Source organism: Podarcis pityusensis (assembly GCF_964106645.2).
Source record: "Podarcis pityusensis genome assembly, chromosome: 2".
NCBI lineage: Eukaryota > Metazoa > Chordata > Lepidosauria > Squamata > Lacertidae > Podarcis > Podarcis pityusensis.
In genome coordinates, this window is record NC_138029.1 from 64,341,040 (window position 1) to 64,359,016 (window position 17,977).

General features: G+C 45.0%; 1 protein-coding gene across 2 annotated transcripts in view; it reads right to left on the minus strand.

Annotated features, from left to right (window-relative positions):
• Window positions 1-103: 103 nt before the first annotated feature.
• Window positions 104-17,977, minus strand: part of CCDC69 (coiled-coil domain containing 69) — a 36,322-nt gene continuing 18,448 nt past the window's right edge. The window contains exons 3-9 of one of the 2 annotated variants that reach the window (XM_080996042.1): window positions 14,992-15,152; window positions 11,326-11,413; window positions 9,686-9,759; window positions 9,302-9,403; window positions 7,683-7,802; window positions 6,288-6,385; window positions 104-5,509 (exon numbers count right to left, since the gene is read on the minus strand). In XM_080996042.1, the coding sequence (XP_080852168.1) occupies window positions 5,344-5,509; window positions 6,288-6,385; window positions 7,683-7,802; window positions 9,302-9,403; window positions 9,686-9,759; window positions 11,326-11,413; window positions 14,992-15,152 (809 nt within the window). In that variant the 3' untranslated portion in view covers window positions 104-5,343. Of the gene's footprint in view, window positions 5,510-6,287; window positions 6,386-7,682; window positions 7,803-9,301; window positions 9,404-9,685; window positions 9,760-11,325; window positions 11,414-14,991; window positions 15,156-17,977 lie in introns of both variants that reach the window. The other variant, XM_080996041.1, reaches the window with a different exon arrangement.

Here is a 17,977-nt window from a genome sequence, read left to right on the forward strand (position 1 = left end):
TTTGTAGGGAAAAAAAAGAAAGGAAAAAAGGCCTTCACAAAGAAAACTTAAGAGAGAAAATTAGAGGTAGAACAACCAGAGATTTTCCAGGAAGACACTGACATTTTGGCAACATCAGTTTATTTTATTTTTATGACTTTACCCAGTTGTTTATGATGTCCATTTTCATCTGTACTTCTTAACTGGTTCTAAGTAACAAGTTTCAGGATGCCTGTTTTTCCTCTCTAGGTCTAAGTAGCCAATTTTAGGTGCAGGCCCAGTGATTTTCCACTGAACTGAAATGCTCTTCATTATAAAGTTTTTTACTAGAGGCTGCAGAGTCTTCAGAAGCATCACCCATCAGGGAAGGGTGTTTAAATTCTTAGGCTTGGATCCAAGTGTTCCATGCGTGCAGCAGTGGGCTCCTATAAACCATCTCCCCAGACTAAATAGCCAGATGGAGAAGTCAGGGCTGTGTGTACACAATTGTGCAGGTCCCAAGCATGTACTCAGATGTCCTGCTTAATTCAGAAGGCCCCACCTTCTATTGCATATGTGTAGGACCATAGTCATAGGAAGCTTGCAATAACATGTTGGGAGGCGACTGAGAGAACAGCTTCCAGTCTCCCCCTCCCAGTTCTCATGACCTCCCCACCCCACTTTCTGCAAGAGCACACACATACACACAACATTGTTGTCAACAATCAGCATCACCCTACGGTCCCATAATTAGGAAAGAAGGATATGTACCAGGGGACCAAGAAATAAATCAAGAGGTTATGAGGATGGCAGAGAAGGAGGTCAAACATTCCCCGCCTTATAAAGAACAAGTATACTTCAGAAATGGGAGGGAAAGTACATTTCATTCATTTGTACGCTGCAAGAAATTACATTCATTTTGCAACACTGGAAAAATTTCCACCAGCCGCCATTTTACAACTTTCTCATGCTATTGCAGCAGGCTGAATAATATAATAATAAAACCTGTTATCATTAAGTGAACAAAAACACAAAACACCCTTCCCTGTTTGCTAACATAGAAATGAGAACGCCTGGATCAGATCCCCAAACTCTCATCAAAATAAGCACTCTCCTTTGTTAATAACTGTAAACAGAGCTCCTGCCCTTTGTCTCCTTCGCTAAGACGTACTTCACATATTTCATTAGCCAGTGATTTCAAGGTGCGCTTCTATGACGGAGGCTGCAATCCTCTACACACTTACCTGGGTGTAAGAATCAGTGAACTCAGGGGGGCTTACTTCTGAGTATACACTTTTAGGCTTATCCACTGGCCGCCTTGCAAAGTATTGAAAGCTGACATAAGTAATGGAGTGGGTCCTCTATTCTTCTGAAAAACAAGTGAGAGGTTTTATTCCTGTCATCCTTTCTTGGCCTGCTTCCAGCTCTGATTCTGGACTGGGTGGTTGAAGGCTTATGGTAAGAAACACCTTGCCTGATGGTGGCCACTACAACGGCTGAGTCAAGAAAACCAGCTAAATAGATTGAAAGAGCCACCTGGTTAATGCTACTCTATGCTATTTGTATCACCTCTTAAAGGTGCTTGACAGCGTTTGGATCTGGTGTCAACTTTGGCTCCCTTCACTGGGACTGCAGAGCCTTTGGGGAGTTTCTGTCCTGAGAACTGTTGGTTCAGAAGTCTTCTTCTTCTGTGCTGCTTCACTTCCAGGAAGAGTTGGTAGAGGTGCCTCTGCAGGCTGTCTCAGGCCTTCAAGTGCTCTGGGCATTATGCCTCTGAATACCAGTTGTTGGAAATCACAGGTGGGCTGAGTGGGGTTGTGTTCATGTCTAGCTTGAGACTTCTCACTAGCATCTGGCTGACCACATGAGAACAGGATGGAGGACTAGATGGGTCATTGGCTCTACATTCTTTCAGTTGGCTAGAGGCAACAACTCCCCCCCCAAGTGTTGTTATTGCCCTTTCCCCCCTCACAAGTCCTCTGAGACTTACAGTGCAGACCCAGCACTACAGTCATCAAGGCCGTCTTTAGCAAATGGGGTGCAAATATCCGCCCAGTGCTCCCAAATTACCACGGATAGTGTTGGGGTGGCCGTAGCTGCACACTGCCAGCCATGGGGGGCCGGCACAACTCTCTCCCATGCCGCTTTAGGAGAGTGATCCCCGCAGAGGCTTGGGAGGCAAGCTGCACGCCAGTCAGCCATATGGTTGGCGGGGCGCAGCTGGCGGGTGTGCAGGGAAAGGGGAGGCCGCTGGCAAAGCTGTGCAGCTACCCCACTTGCTGGGGCGCCCTTGAGAGGCCGGCGCCCTGGCGCAATGCACCACTAAGCCCTATGGGAAAGACGGCTCTGACAGTCACATCTACATCCTATGTTCAAACCGTTCTTACACACGTTTTTGTGGTGAATCCTGCGAACTGTAGTTTGTTAAGGGTGCTGCTGGTTACCATAGGTCTGTGTGGCCAGCACCCTTAACAAACTACAGTTCCCAGGATCCTTTGGAGAAAACCATGGCTGTTGTCTAAGAGTGCTTTAAATGTATAGTGTGGATAGATCTCAAATTTTGGACATCTTTGGGAAAGGGCGCGTTGGTGAGGCTCTGTGGTCCCAATAGCCTACAATAGCGAAACAAGAAGAACATTTACCTTTTCCCAACCCCTGCTGCCGCTACAAGCGACACATAACATGCTCACCAGTGCTTACTCTCTGAAGAAGTGAGTTGTTCAGGGAGAGGGTGAGCAAGCTCCTTGCATTCGCAGGGCTATATAAAGTTTTGTCTGAGGAAGGGCATGGCTCAGTGGTTGAAAGCATCTACTTTACACACAGTAGGTCCCAGGTTCACTCCTTAACATCTCCAGGTAGGTCTGGGAATGTTTCTACTTCGAGAGCTGCTGCCGGTCAGTGTAGACAATATTGAGCTAGATGGACCAATGATCTGACTTATTATAACACAGCTTCCCAAGTTCTTTATGCCAAGTTGGATTACTGGTCCATCTAGTCCATACTGCCTATTCTAACTGGCAGCAGCTCTCAGGTAAGGACATTTTCCATTCTGGCTACCTTTATCTGGAAACTGGGATTGAATCTGGGACCTTCTGCATGCATGTGCTTTTCCACTGACACAAGAGCCCCACCCCCATGCCTCAGAATCCCTTTAGCAGCACTAAGGCCAGATCAGAAAAGTGCTGGCATTAACTACAGTACCAGAAACTCAGTCACTTTGATTATTTCCACCCCCTCTGCCAATTCCCTAAAATCCACACAGAATTTGCTTCATAACTTACATAATAAATGCAAAAGAGAGAGAAAATCACTTAAAAATAATAATAAAGCGGGTGAGAGGTTTTCACCAACACACACATATGAGATATTTACTGTGATCACTAGTTAGCAGTTTCTCACTCCCACTTATCATCACTCTGTCATACAGTAGTGACAGATTTTCCAACTGATACCATACCGAAATTTTGTGGAAAGCCTCAATTAGATACAGCATTATTACAAGCTAGCTGTGTTTCCCCAAGATAAAACCATTTCACCGCTGCAGACAGAGCTGCATTATACGTGAGGAATGACAAATAAAGGTTTGCCAAGACTGAGGGTTGGGTGGGATCCAATTGTTGGTTGGCCAAATTATTATTTCAGGAACTGAACACGTTAGCAAACAAACATCACTGTCGCCAAGCCATGCTGCAGAAGCGGAACCCACGCCTTTGAGCTAGGCCTCCACAGCTCGCAACCCACTGGCTGTGATGCAGCCCACTGGATGTGAACATTCTCCTAGTTTTGCCATCTATTGGGTACTTCAAAAATGAGTGCGTGCATGTGTCTGTGGGAAACACCTGGCACACCCAGCGTTCGGCTGGGTGGCCCACACGTTGCGGAGATCTGTGTCATGTTCTCTCAAGGCAACAACCAGCGGTTCACTGGCTTTTCCTGAGCGTCGCCACTGTGATGAGCCACTGTTTTTATACTACACGCTACATTCACATACACAGTACAAACCACCATCTCCACGCAGGGAAGTATAAAATGCTTCTTGATTAGAATCAAGACATTTTACACACCCTTTGTCTCAATTCAAATCATCTTTTCTTTTTAAAAACAAAAACCCATAAAACAACCATTACGTGCACCTGCTATCTATTTAGCCTCTAGTTTCTCCAGCCTGGAGCAACTTCCGTTTCTCTGCAACTACTAGCACTGCTTCATCACAACCAGTGGAGGGCACCATCTTCCTTTTCAGCTTCTCAAGAAGCTAAATTGCTTTTTTAAAAAAGAAAAAAAGAAAAAAAATCCCTTGGTTTCCAAAGACTTGCAATTTTAAGGCCATTTCCAATCTGTTGTTTTCTAAACTGACAAAGAACTCATAAAAGCAGGCAAAAATACCTTCTATTGAAAAAATATATTTTTTAAAAGGAACCAAGCCCAAGGAGGTGCCCGTTCAATTCTCTCCCAAGCCGTGTCAGCAGCTGCTTATATAATGCAGCAGTTTCAACACGGAAATCATGGCAGCCATGTGGGCAGGGATTGAACACATCATGGAGGAGGGTATGTAAAAAAGATTATAGCCATCGAGCAGAGAAAATGACACAGCAGAGTCATTTTCTGGAGAGAGAGAAAGTTCTCCCAGCAACGCAGGAGCTGATAGTGGTGGATAAGTAGCTCCTTTGTGACTGGGTGAACATCTAGAATGCACCTCAACCACAGAAGTTTGTATCCATATTTTTGCCCGAGTTCTCCAAAGTTTTGCATTTAGGAATCAAAATGCAAGTTTGTGGTCCGGTCTGCCTCTTCCAGCTCAGACCAAAACATTTGTGGGCATGCAAACTCTGGTTCCTCCAAAACCTGGCAGATGAAAGGACGTTCGGATCTGGGCCTGCGCCTTCAAACCTCCATTGCCTCTCTTCTATCCTATGGCTTCTTCTCACCTACAGCTTTATCTACTGAAATCTTAAATTATGGGTTACTCGGATTCCCACCGTTTCTCCGCCATTTCTACCATGGCCCAATATATATGAGGTAGCAAGTCTTGCTACCTCCCTGAGGGGGTGGGGTGGGGCAAGACCCTTAGTCAGTGCTTAGTGGCATACACAGAAACGTCTTGGCTAGCATTAAAGCTGACCTCCTTTTGTGTGTGAGGAGATGTGGAGGACCCCCCCTTATTCCTAAGGCAGGCCAATTCAACCTCTTCAAGTGTCACAAAACAACGAGGCCACCTATGGGAGAAAATCAAAGCACACGCAACCTCTGGAACCTTACTTGCACCCGAGTGCCACTCAGCATGAGAGTTCTAGGTCTAGTCGACAATAGAGAGGCCTAGAACAAAAGGAAGGAGCCACCTCTCCCCTCCCTGCCCCACCCCAGTCTTTCTGGCCTATCCGAATGCTACGTAGCGATGAGTGTTGCCTCCGTGGAGATAGGGAACGGGTGGGGAGAGTCGCCATTCAGCACTCGGTACAGCAGCTCTTCCTTCTCCCGGTGAGCTTGCGCTCGCAGCTGCGACTCCTTCTCCAGGGACTCGCGGAGAGTGAGGAGCTCGTCGGACAGTTGCCTGCAGGGCAGAAGCACAGAGTCAAATGACTTTGGAGTCCTAGAACCGGTGGAGAGACGGAGGCTGGTGGGGCCAACTTGGACATGTAGCAGGGAACTGCGTTTCCCCTCTTCTTCGTCCCAAACTGTTTGCTGCTATGAAGACAGGAGGGAAGACTCCCTCTACTGAGATCAAAATGACAATCACAACACCCCCAAGTGGGGCCTATGGGGAGGGGAAATTCCATATTGGTGCCAAGCTTTGTGGAGGGACCAATCTCCATTTAGGCCCCGGAGGGAGGTGAAGAGATATGCCTCCACTTCCATAGAGCCCCCACTTCCCATAGGCTGTCTTCACCATGGGAATCAGGCTCCCTTGCCCCTGTAAGTAAAAATAAACACATAGCAGGCAGCTACACATCTTAAGTGAGTGACCCTTGGTTTTCATCATGCGCACTTTCTCACCTCTGTCAAATGAAGTGGGAAGATGTAATACTGCCACAGCTATGCTGTCTGTGCTGATCCTATCGCCATTGTTGTAATTATTATTTTGATTTATAGGGTTTCTTACCCACCCTTCTCTAGAAGGCCCAATGGTGGGTTACAACAATATAAAAACACAATTATTAGCGTCACTTAGAACAATGTACAGTCTCTGGTGGGCTGCATCTGGTTATGCAGGACAAGCACACTGAATCTAGGTCCTGACCCATTGGCTTTCCCTGGGCCCGCTTTAGGTGAACTGTCCCAAAGGCCCTTCACCAATGCTTACTGATGCTTACTGCAGCTGAAGGTCTCACCTTGTCACTGCCATGTGGTTCTGCATCCGAACTTGGAGATCTTCATTCTCCTGTTGAAGGGTTTTAACTTTCTCCTCGAGCAACAAATTTCTCTCCATCTGTAAGCAGGCCAAGGGTGTGATCAAACACCAAATGCAATTGCAACACAGTTCACCCCAGCTACAGGTATTCCACGCATGCAATAACAACAAGAAATCTCCCAATTAGGTATTTTAAAACTTTGTGGGAACATGTCCGCATGGAACCCCCTTCTTATTAAATATGTTGGAGGTTATGTCACTCGGGAAAGTCTGCAAGAGGCACCAAACCTGGTGTCTGCCCTGTCTCTGATTGCTGTGGCAATGTAGGCTTGTATGTAGTCTCTGCCAATTCAGCTCATGTATCTCTTTTAGTTCAGAGCTATCTACCCATATGATCCATCTACCAAGAAGAATTTCAGTAGTACAGCAGAACCCCGGTTTGTTTTTCAAGAGAGTTGCGGATGCTCAGCTCACTTCACAGGCAACTGAGCTGCAGTGGTGTCCATTTTAGCTCAGTAAGCATTTTCTGAACATGGAATTGCTTCCGTCAAACACAACTATGCTCCATTCACCTAGATGTTTCTTCCCACAGACCTTAAAGGATTAATACACCTATAATCAAGTTTTGTCTCTTTGGTCCACTCCAGACATCCTTCATCCATGATGATTTGTGCTCATGATACTACCAGGAGAGTTTAATCCTTCCCTTTCTGCTGTGGTCCCAACAAAAATTCCCCACCTGAAGTGGCTAGTTGCACTGGAAGGGATGTTTCCACACTGGTGTTGATGGGAGTCTCTCTCTCAGGATAACAGCTTCCAAGAAAGTGGCCAATATTGTTGGGATAGTAACAGGATGGGGAAGCATATGAAATGAACCCCAAGTCTTCTCATGCATTATGCTCCTAATCCCAATTAAAAGAACATTCTCCACAGCTGCTATCCACATTTGAACTCACAAATTGTGAATTTAAATCAAGACACTTAGCACTGTGTGTAATTTGGCCCTGGTCTTGGATCTGGTCTTGCTGGGGGAGAGGGGCAGTTTAAAGGCCAGAACGCAGGACTTGGAATGTGTTGTCTTCTGCAGGAAGCCACAGAAGTCTGGTGATCATGGTTCTGAAGAGTTTGCGGCCCTCCAGATGTTAGTAGGACTCCAACTCCCATCAGCCCCAGCTGGCATAGCCGATGGTCAGGGACGATGAGAGATGTCATCCCCCAGACAACTGGAGGGTCAAAGGTTCTCCATCCCTGCTCAAGAGAAAGTGTTTGTGGTACTCAGAAATTAGCCAGTTTTGAACAGCAGAGCACAAGGTCCTCTCTGCAAGACCCCACCAAGTCTTAGGAATAGCTATGAAAAGGAGTACATTGAACCCACCACCGTTTCCAGGTTGAGTAGCTTTTTGTCCAAGTTGTGAATGCGTTCATTCTTCATCTCAATGACAAAATGTAGACTCTCTAGTTCCTGTTCCCAGAACTGGCTGGGACTCCCATAATCCTAGAAAACAACAGGGGAAATGACAAAATGCACCCTTAACTAGAAAGCTGGCAAAGCAGAGAACCACATTAGCAACAACAACAACAACTTATACCCCACCCATCTGGCTGGGTTTCCCCAGCCACTCTGTGTGGCTTCCAGCAAAATATAATAATTCATCAAATATTAAAAGCTTCCCTAAACAGGGCTGCTTTCAGATGTCTTCTAAAAGTCAGATAGTTGTTTATTTCTTTGACATTTGGTGGGATGGCATTCCACAGGGCAGGCGCCACTACCGAGACTACATCCAGGGGCTCACTGTCTCCCCAGTCATGTGAGAGACGAGGTCTACAATTCTAGATCCTATGGCTGGGAGTAAACTCCATGGAACTCACTGGGACGTCTCTCTACACATGATTAGAATTGCAGTACAAGGGCTAATTTGCTCATACAAGTACATTATTCAATGACTTGGAGATTAGCGAGTGCACCCCCTCCACTGGGAAGCACTGCATTGAACAATGCTCTCCTTGTGGTGTTTTGTTTCATTACAACTGCTTTCACACATTCAAGTCATCACTCCATGTTGCGTTCATTGGGTGAGAGATCAAGTATTGCTTTCACTTGTAGAGGTGTCAAGTGGACTTTATTTGTGCTTATGGTAAGACAATGCCAAATGGATGCTTAGAACAGAAGTAGGAGTAAGCACTCTCCTCTTCCCCATTTTTCTGTTCAATAAGCATTGTTCTTTGGACCCATACATTGGCCTGGTTTGCACATCACACTAAGGACTCATCCACACTTCCATTTGCCCTGCTGCTTTCCTCTTGGAAAATCCACTGTTTACTGCCAAATCAGAGCAAGCCTCTATCGGATTTAGAGCTAACGAGTGTGTTTTCAATGGGATGGTGGAGCAAAGGCAAAACCACTTGGACCAGTTCCTAGAAAGCATGGGAAAAGCAGAAAACCGCTTGGACCTCTGCTTTCCAAGCATGGGACAAGCATAAGTGTGGACAAGCCCTAAATTGAACCACAACTTAGCTGGGATTCACAAGCAGGGATTATCATGGTTGCTCTGCTCCTCCCTGGTTTGTTTTGCTACTATGCTGAGCCAATCTATGGCTTGGCTTAGCAGGTTTCCTGAAACCAGGGTCATGGTTTAGCTCCCCTCAACAAACCATGAGCCAAAAACCATAGTACAGGCTTTGGATCCAACTTAGGGTTAGACTATAGAGAGCTAAATTAAGTCCCAGTTCAGAGGACACACTAAGCCAAGCTATGGCTGAGCTCTAGAATGACCAAGGAGGAGCAAAGCAGCCACGATCTCCTCTCTAGGAGCTCACACACTCACATGTTTATGTTAAACCATGGTTCGGCTTAGCATTGCATGTGAACTATGCCACCCATCATTGCCTTTGTTTTCCCAGCAGTGAGAGAAGGAGGTAACATCTGTCTCTTGGTTATTAAACAGGTGGAGAAATCCCATCTAACTGATCATGGCTGGTTTTGTTTTTTGGCACCTGGATGTGTTTCTTATAATCTCTGCTCAGGATTGACTCTTCCACCCGTTTCATTTTCTCTTGGAAGGACTTCATCTGGGAACTCAATCTGTCTACAGTCTCCTGGAGAAGAAATATGAGGCAGAATAAACTGGTGCTCCAGCAAGCATACTGACCCCACCACCCTAAGCACATGTGCATTATTCTGTGTGCATTAATAACATTAATTATGTTCCAACACATTTTAGTGTGTTTATAGCCAGTAGCAGATATAACTCCCAAAGGCTAGGTAGCTATTAAATCCAGCAGGGCCCAGCCAGGATGATCCAGAATTATAAGTCCACAAAATCTGAAGGGAACCATGTTGACTGCCTCTGACTTGGAGCATATACAGAGTAGCAGCACCTGCAAAGATGACTGGGACTTTTGGTAGGATTCGGTCAGGAGCACTTTCTCTTGGTCATGTGCTTTCTGGAGTTCTGCAACAGAAACAACAGACTGTGGTCAGAAGAAACCAGTGAGAGACACAAGCCCTGCTCCAATCCAGCCAGGGGTTCTCTTCAATACACAGCTGAGCACTAACACATCACACTGTTTGTCTCAAGAGTATATTCAGAGAACAAGGAGGACAGAACGTGAATGGAACTCAGTCTTGAAATCTTTGTGGTCATGTCTCTCTTCCCTCATTTGCACGTACTGGTAATTCTAAGCCAAACCAAATGAGCAATCCTGCACGATCTCTCCCAGACAAACTACAAGTGGCAAAACCACAATTTCAACGTGTGGTCTGCCTGGAGAGAACTAAACCAGATGATGGGACACTAAGCCAGGTCATGCCTTAGAGCAGCACAGCAGCAGAAGGACTAGGACAGATTCTCACATTCTCTCTCTCCCTCTCCTTTCTTCTGACAGGGATGCTCAGCATTTAGACAGAGAGGAAGTGAAAAATTAAATAGGCCACATGGAGAGCCTAAAATGAATATGGAGTACCCAGCAGAGAACTGAGGCTGAACAATGAAAAATTGATTTAGGAACATGTTACAACATGGCATTGCTGAATGGCAGGGTGGAAAAAGTAGAGTCTCATGGACACACAGTATTTTAGCGGTGGTGTTGCCTTTTCTTGCAATACATCTATGACCAAAGTATTTCCAGAGGCCACAAATTCATTAATAACACTAACATTTAGTAGCTGGGAGCCAAGCACTTGGCGTGCCATTATTTCTGTAATCCCTCCTCTGGTCATTCGCTTTCCTCTAGACACGTGCTGTCTTTATTCCTTTTGACAATCTACTTCCCGATTTGAAGATGCTTCCCATCATACTGTAGGGAGGGCACTTTCTTTCCCCATCCATGTTGCTGCTACTACAGTGGCGTAGCGTGGGTTGCTGGTGCCCAGGGCAGGCAGGGCAAATGAGAGGGTGAACGGAGCCCGCATCCAACAGGCTCCTCGCCCGCTGCCTCCATCCGCCTGCCCACTAGACCAACCTGCCTGCTGCCACACCTCAGCTGCCAGAGCTCCATGCCAGTCATGGGGGCGCCTAGTTGCACCCCCTCAAAAATGGTCCCCCTGCCCCCCCACGCTACACTTTTGCCACTTTTGAAAAGGGAAAGCAGATTGTGGCGAGTGGGGCACAGCAAGGAAGCCATAAGGAGGCAACAACAGTTCTGGGAATGCCCGTGAACAAGTTCTTTCATACCTGGCCCAGTAGTGCTACAATGCCAACATAAAGCTCACCAAGGGAGGGAGCAGAAGTAACTTCACCAATATTTGCTGTAGAAATGAGTTTCCAGACAGCACGTAGATTAGGCCTCCATCACCAGGGTTGAGGGTCAGGAGCGGCCTACTCAACACTGTAGTGAGATTTGCATACCATAGCGCAGGGGTGGGGAAACCGCAGTTCTCCATATGATGTTAGGTACTGTAGGAACTCCCATTGTTCCTGACTGTCCAACGACATCTGGAGTACCACAGGTTTCCCAAGTGCTTTGATGCAAACGGAACAAAGCTTACATGTTTTGCAAGCAAGTTTTTTGGCTCTCACCACGGAGTCTCTCTTCCTGTTCTTTTTTCAGCAAGTCATGCTGCTCAGAGAGTTGTTGCTTGCATTGTAAATCCTTCTCCTTTTCTATCTGTGGGTGGGGGGAAGGCACAGGCAATATTGCAATATTGTTAACAAATAATACTTTACTGCCAGCATTCTACATGATATTTCACATCTCACACAGAGGAGTTTACATCATTTTAAGGCTGGAGACAGGCAGCAGTGTTCAAGGGGCCTGATTGAGAAACGCTAGCAAGAAGCATTGTTTACTGACTGTGGTGTCCGCACAGTGAAGTCATTCCCTTATTGCTTCTAGTCAAAGAGGGTGGGCAGGTCTCTGAAGCATGACAATAGCGGCAAAACCCCATTTGACGTGAGACTATTGCAAGGCATGTCTACACCTCATGGGAAGAAACAGAGTGGTGTAGTGAGTGGACCATCAGTCTTGGATTGAGAAGTCAAATCTCTGTTCAGCCGGTGACCTTGGGCCAATCACTATCTCTCAGTCTATGGGATGGTTGTAGAGTGTGAATATCAAGATGGAGGTGGGGACACTCGTGGTTGCAATTTTGAATGCCTCAGAAAAAGATGGAGTTAAAACTAATAATTTGATCACGATGATGGTGATGATGGTGTCACCTTCATTCCCCCCCCCCCCATTTTCCCCCTTTCCTCAGGCTCCATATCAAACTGGAGAACTGGAATATAGGAATACAGCAGAAAAAGAAAGGACCTGGATGTCAAGGATGTGATCATATGGCTAGAGTTGAGTGTACATATGCAGCCCTATCTTATATATGTTTACTTATTCCAGTGATATTTATTCCCAAGTGTGCAGAGGATGGCAGCCCTGTGGTACAATCCTACACATGTCTGCTCAGAAGTAACCACCAATGAGTTTTAGGGGATTTATTCCCAAGTTAAGTGTGGAGTGAGAGAATATTCACTGTACGTCACTTTAAATTGTCATAATATGCACATATATTATGGCAAGGACCATAAGAATGAGCATTCAGTGAAAGGAATAGATGCTCTCCTACATCTGCATACCGCTGTTGAACATTGGAAATGGTGGCAAACTGTGTTTCAGGGAAGCTTGTCTACCTTGCCAGTTTTCTTCTTGACCAGGCCGCGATGGTGCATCACCTCAGTGTTCTCTGAAGCACAATTTGAATTCCACTGGCCTGTAGGTGATTTGGGAGGAGGTTCTAGCACATGTTTCCTCCCCCTTTTCTAAGTGGTACATTCCATTCTATAGGCACTGAACTATGCAGATTCTAAAACTATTGCCTTGTTTCTTTAAACGGGTTCTGAATTCTTGTATGGAGATCACCACATCCATGCTGCTGACTTGCTGCCAGAAATCTGTCAGGGTAAAAATCTGTGCAGTCCAATCTTCCATACACATTGGCTGCCGGCTGTATACATTGCTGTTCATTCTTCAAGCAAGTAACCAGGATCAAGTCAAATCTCCAGGAAGAATCTAGCACCTTCTGAGGGCTTGCTGACCTATTCGTGACACACTTGGCTATGTGAGTGCCTGTTGTTTGTTAGTGCAGGTGTAAAACTACACCTAACACCTGATCCTAGCAACATTCACTCAACAGAAAGTCCCACTGTGTTCATTGTGGCAGACTCCCAAGAACATGTGCATATGATAAAAGTCCTCTTGCTAGGAATGGACAAATCAGTCTAATTCTGGTTCATGTTGCTTTCACATGTGTTCATTATTAAGTCTGTTCCACCCATTTTCTGCATTAATGAAATTCTTATTCAAATATGTACTTCTACTATTACAGGGTGGTCCAAGGGCTTCCTTTTAAAAAACCATTTCCCTTCTTGTTTTGCAGGTACAGTCAAACCTCGGTTGTTGAACACAATCCATTCGGCTTCCAAAGTATTTGACAACCGAGGTGTGGCTTCCGATTGGTTGCAGGAGCCTCCTGCACTTAAGCAGAAGCTGTGTTGGACGTTTGGCTTCTGAAAAATGTTCAAAAACCAGAGCATTTACTTCCGGGGTTTTGGCATTCAGGAGCCAAAATGTTCCAAAATGGAGGGTTCGAGATACAAGCTTTGACTGTAATAGACTCTTCAAGAAAACTCAGCTGCCCCTGCAATTAGCATGCAAATATTTTAATGGGGCTGCAAATGAAATTCAAGAGAATGTGATGGCCATGCTGCTCCTTCCAGGGATATTGTAGGCAGTGGGGAGGATGTTTGCCCTCATGGGTCCATGGGGGCAGCCATCTCCCCCCCCATACAAAGTCCCCAGGATGGTTGGCACATCATCACATCCTGGCAGTCTCAGAGGCATTTGTGATTCCATTTTGAATGCCATCATAGCAGTAACTGGACTTTTTGGCTGCTTGGATCAGCTCAGCTGCTGCCTGCAAAGGAAGCTGGGAAACATTTTTAAAAGGCAGACCTTCTAGCAATAGTGTAAGTTAGCTCCCCACCACGGTTTGCAAAAATCCAAAAATCTGAGGGATAAGCATGCTCTGATTTGTACAGTAGCCCAGGAGGTATGGATCAAGCCAATTCAACAGGAAAATAAACCAAGGGGATTCCTCAAGCATCTGTATCCTTCCCTGTTGAATCTTAGATGCCTAAGGATCAATCAATCAGCTACTAAAGCTACAATCATATTTGGGGAAAATAAGCCTAACTGAACACAGTGAGAGCAAAGATTTATCAGACTGAGCTATATGCATTAATTCACAATTTATATTTTGAATTCAATACAAAATACACTAAAGATTAAATGGCAAAAAAATGTGTTGTAGCACTGTACATTGTGAATGACACATGCATATTTAGATATCCAGGTCTCTCCACAATATATGTGGAATTGGGAGCTCGACCCTTTCCTAATTTTTGCTTCTTGGGTTATTGCAGGGTTCACCTAACCATTTCAATGAATGAGCTGGCACATGAATCTTGTAATTTACATTCAGGGCTTTAAAATAAATATCTGCTCAAAACCAGCACACAGGCAAGCCACTGCATTTTCAGTTAGATAAGTTGGATTTTCAGGGATACCAACAGAACAGATTCAACATAAACCTTTGAAACATGACAGCTCTTTTAAAATGGTAATATCCATTCCTTCCCCAGGGAACTTTACAATTATTAACCAGTCAATTATCTGATTTTCTGCAACATGGAAATACAGGGGTGGCCTTAAACAAAATAATATTTTTAATTGTGTTGCTAAATAATTGCTCGTCTACACATATGTGCAGAAATTTATCAAAATTCTGTACCTGCTAACAAGATTTCAAGATCTGGTTTCAGTTAATGCTGACATTTAGTAAAGCTATGATTTAGTGGGCAATGAATTTCACAAAGGCAGTTGACTGTAAGATACGCTTGAGATGAGTAATATACCAGCATGGGACAATTCTTTACCACTCATTCCCATTGTGGTTGTGCACTAGTTTAGCATACACAACAGTGTGTACCTGGTGAAGAATTAGTTGCACATACAACCCACTGGACCTGCATGACTGCTTGCTAGTGTCTTGCTAGTGTGTGCTTTCTCCAAACAACATTTTAGGCTCTGAAACTGTGAGCCATTAGAATACTGCTCAGCAAAAGAGAAGTGTCTGGTCTGACAGCGAGTCAGGCATCATCGCTTCAAAAGGGCAAGAATAAGACAGCTCCAACCTGGATTTTAATGTTTTGGCTAAGTTTCTCAGTCTCAGCGCGGTGGGCTTCCTCCAGACACACTTTCTCCTCCTGGTGTTGTTGTTGGAGCCTTGTGATCTCATTTCTCTGCTTCTCCAGCAGCTCTGCCTTCCCTTTCTCTGCTTCCTCATGTAAACAGGCTTCTTCAATGTGGAGGAAAGAAGGAGAAAGCACGTGGACATGAGTGGCTTTCTGTAGTATTGGTTTGCTTCTACCCCCCACCCCCCCAAGCGCTGACTGTGTAGTGCATTAGTTCCAATACCCGGCTGACTTGCCATTCAGTGTGTTAATCTAAATTTCACTTCACACTTTGGAAGGGGCAGTTTTACAAATGCAACTGATGTACTTGCATTCCAGAGAGGCCTCTTGAGATATATGCGCCGGAGTGTGCTAGATATGGCTTATCCAGGATGCAGGCATGCACTATTTTTGGACTCCCTCTAGAAGAGAATTGGGGTTAAGAGCATGAGGTGTGAACTGGTTTGTTTACAGGTTTGTCCTAAGGATTAATAAAGCAGTGTTTGTGGATCTGCAATGGGCCCCCAGAGCTCGTTGGCCCTTTAAGTAGACCATGACCCACACCACCAGACCCTAAAAAGGCAGTGAACGCTCAGAAGACTTTTGGGCATTGCCTGGAAATGCCACCTGTGGGAGATGATCACAACTGTGGAAGGATCGTGGCTGCCTTTGGAGTCCTTTCAACTAATATTTGTTAAGCTATTTGGTACAGCTTCCTTATTGGGCAACTAAAACTGGCTTACAGGATTCATATTTAGCACAAAGGATGAACACAATACCATGTAAGTAATATGCATGTAGTGCTTTGAACACTTTAAATGAAACTTGCGTATATTAAGCACTTGCATCAAATAATAACATGGATGACTGATCAAACAGTTTTGCTCTTTCCGATTCTAGGAGCAGCAAGATGTTTCAGGGGCAAATGGCTCACTTGTCTCCTTTTGAATAAGAGCCCTGGAGGGTTATAGTGTTTTGTAACATCTGCGTGTACTAACAAATATACAGGCTGAGCATAGATTGAGGCTCCAAAGTCTGCCGTTCTCACATCAAGGCTGCTGGCAGAACAGCCTGCATCCTAGGACAGTCCAAAGTCCCAGATCATGTCTCTTCTCTTTCTTAAAAGCGGCTGATTCACACAGCTTGCTGGCATCATCCTCAACCAAAACAAGGGTGGAAAGGTATGAGAAGACAGACATGCCCTCTTGACCCTTGCCAACTTTGCTATCCAAATTCCAGCTATTGAGAGCCATCAGCTAATCTCCTTAAAAAGGGGAAGATAGGTACCCGTCAAGATTACTCACAAACCCAGGTATTTAACAGAAAACTAGAGCTGAGCCAAAGTGTCTCAAAAGACATTTTCCTGAGAAAATTCCAGAGGGTTTACTTCCATCGTCCCCTCAAAAGGGTGCTCGCTTTGAAGAATTCTGGCCAAATATTCTCTGCCATTTTTTGTGGAGGCCACCATTCCTTCTCTTCCCCCTTTCCTTCCACATGCACTGCCCTGGAGCAACACCTGGGACATTGTGGAAGATACAAAATGGTGGCCAGGCTGCCAATACTTCTTCCTGCCACTTGTGGTGGTGGTGGCAAATAGATGATAGATAGATGATAAATAGATAGATGATAGATAGATAGATAGATAGATAGATAGATAGATAGATGATATAGATATATAGGAAGGGGAAGAAGGTATTGCCACTGCTAGGGCTGAGCCCCTTCTCTGAGAAACTGTTGTAAAACTTCTCCTCCCTCTGGAGAAATTTGGTGACACGTTAAGTCCAATTTGTCTGCACACAAATAAGAGAACTTTGAAAGGCCATTTCCACACACAGCTCTACAAATAAAAACCATTCACCCATCTGAGTCAAAAATCAATGAGTTGAAAGGGACCCCAAGAGAGATTCTGCCCTACTGCTCAACAGCTACAGGGCAGGAATGGTGCGCCCAAATTCATGGTTTGTTTTGGGACTGTATTGCTTGTAAGATCTGCACTGTGACACAGGCCAGTGTGTGCTGGTTTGTAGGCAATGCCTTTGAGAGCAGAATGTCAGTCTGGCACAGTTAGTGGAGAAATGCACAGATTACTCTTTTGCTCAAGTAATTGGAGTAAACCTTGCCACTCCAATAGTGCTATGCTCTCCCTAAAACATATCAGGAGCATAGCTGCACATTTAACAGCTATAAAGGCAGTTATACAGATAAATGTTGATTCTTTTTACATCCTCTGCTGGAACCACCCTCTCCTTCAAGATATTGCTGCTTCCCTCTCCTGACCGGACTGGACTTCACTGTTCGTTAAATGGAGGTGTTGCTTATTTAGGGGAAATTCCTTGGCTAAGTGAGACAGCGCAGCTGCCAAAACTTTAGACCATGGTCAGTTTTTCACCTCACTCATCAAATACACAATTCATCTCAATAAATTCTACCTGCCTACGATAAGTAATATCAGGGCAGGCTAGTATCATGGGCATCACACAGAATGTAGACTTATACGCTGCATGGATGAAATTAGTTTCTCACAGGAATTTTAGAAAGTAATTTTATTTATGTTCCACCTGGGAGTAGCTTATGCAGATGCTGCTAGCATTACTAATGCTCTGTTGTTTAGGGAGAAACGTGCCTGTCCTGCTCAGTTCCTTGCACCTATATTGCCTAAAGCCTCAGTTTAATATGTACAGGGGAATCTATGTTATCCAGTGTTGCACAGTTGTTCCAGTCTAACTAAGCAGATCTGGATATATAAGAAACCTCCCAAACATGCATCATTTCCTGAGTCTGGGTACCACCTGTCTACACTGTGTTGCTTTTAATAAGATGCACATTTGAAAGTGAATCCCCAATTCATACCCTGGGACAGTTAGTCACTTGTAAATACCATTTTAAAATGAAACTAGAGCTGGATTTGATGGGCTGGATTTGCCTCAGCTCCAGAAATCCTGGATTA